Source organism: Otolemur garnettii, unplaced genomic scaffold (genome assembly GCF_000181295.1).
Source record: "Otolemur garnettii isolate 467f Iridium unplaced genomic scaffold, OtoGar3 scaffold00080, whole genome shotgun sequence".
NCBI lineage: Eukaryota > Metazoa > Chordata > Mammalia > Primates > Galagidae > Otolemur > Otolemur garnettii.
The window spans coordinates 810337-811456 of record NW_003852475.1 but is presented as its reverse complement, the minus strand read 5'-3'; the positions used below and the strand labels follow the sequence as shown (position 1 = coordinate 811456).

The 1120-nt window shown below is 68.2% G+C and overlaps 1 protein-coding gene across 1 annotated transcript in view; it reads left to right on the top strand.

Annotated features, from left to right (window-relative positions):
- The first annotated feature begins 668 nt into the window (after window positions 1-668).
- Window positions 669-1120, top strand: part of LYPD1 (LY6/PLAUR domain containing 1) — a 31664-nt gene continuing 31212 nt past the window's right edge. The window contains exon 1 of the mRNA XM_003794369.2: window positions 669-971. Within this exon, the coding sequence (XP_003794417.1) occupies window positions 920-971 (52 nt within the window). The 5' untranslated portion in view covers window positions 669-919. The remainder of the gene's footprint in view (window positions 972-1120) is intronic.

Genomic DNA, 1120 nt, shown 5'->3' with positions numbered 1-1120 from the left:
AGGACAGCCCAGGCAGCGGACAAGTCAGGGCAGGGCAGGGTCCCTTCCACACCCTCACCCACCCCGCCAAAGCCCAGTCGGGTTATTGACCGAGAGGTTTCTCGGAGGAAAAGGCACAACTGCACTGGACACCCTAGGGAGCCTAGGGTGCGCAACTTTGCCAGATGCTTCGGAACGCTCCCCAGTCCTATCAGATTCCCGGGGTGCCCGGCTCCAGAGGCCCGCAGCGGGACGTCCCTGGCTAGATGGGCCGCACCCCGTCTACCAACCCTGGGGGACGCAAAGGACGTGGAGTGGGAAGGACGCCCCTGTGAGCGAAGGGCCAACCCGGCACGTCCTCTTCATACCCCACTACCTGGGCCCCCAGTCCTCACCCAGCTTTTCCCCAGGGCACCTGCTGCTGTCTCCTGACCACTCCCCCAACCTACAGCCTCCATCCTCCACCCTCTCCCCCCGCACCCCTTTCCCGGGAACATGAGGAGGCGGGAGAGCAGGGCGGCAGGAAGAGGGTGGCGACGTCTAGAGACTGTCCCAGCCTTCCCCGCCTGCCACCCCCACCCCAACTCGCAGCCGTCACGTGGTTCCTGGAGTGGGAGGTGGGGAGAAGAGGCGAGACTTTTTTGGGTGTTCCGACTCGCCAGTAGTTCCTTCGGTCTCAGCCGCCAACTCCGGAGACGCCGCGCCTGGTCCGGGAGCGCGAGCGAAAAGAGAGGCGACCCGTGGCCGGTAGCCCGGGCGCGGGCGATGCGGGCGCCGCGAGCGGCACCTGCGGCTCCTCTCGGCGGCGGCCGTCGCCTCGGCGGCAGCAGCGCGGGCCCCAGCAGCCTCGGCAGCCACAGCCGCTGCGGCCCGGGCAGCCTCCGCTGCGGTCGCCGCTTCTGATGCGCTTGCCTGTTCCGGTCCCCGCGGCTCCGGGAGGATGTGGGTCCTCGGCATCACGGCAACTTTTTGCGGATTGTTCTTGCTTCCAGGTAAGAGACGAGGACACCAGCATTCGGGGCGGGCGCACACTCCATCGACCCCCCCAAGGCCGCTCACCTCGGGGCCGGCGCTGCGCTGGGGCTGCCCATCGGGAGTTTGGCGGCGGCGACTGGTGCCCAGAGACACTAAGCCTGGGCAG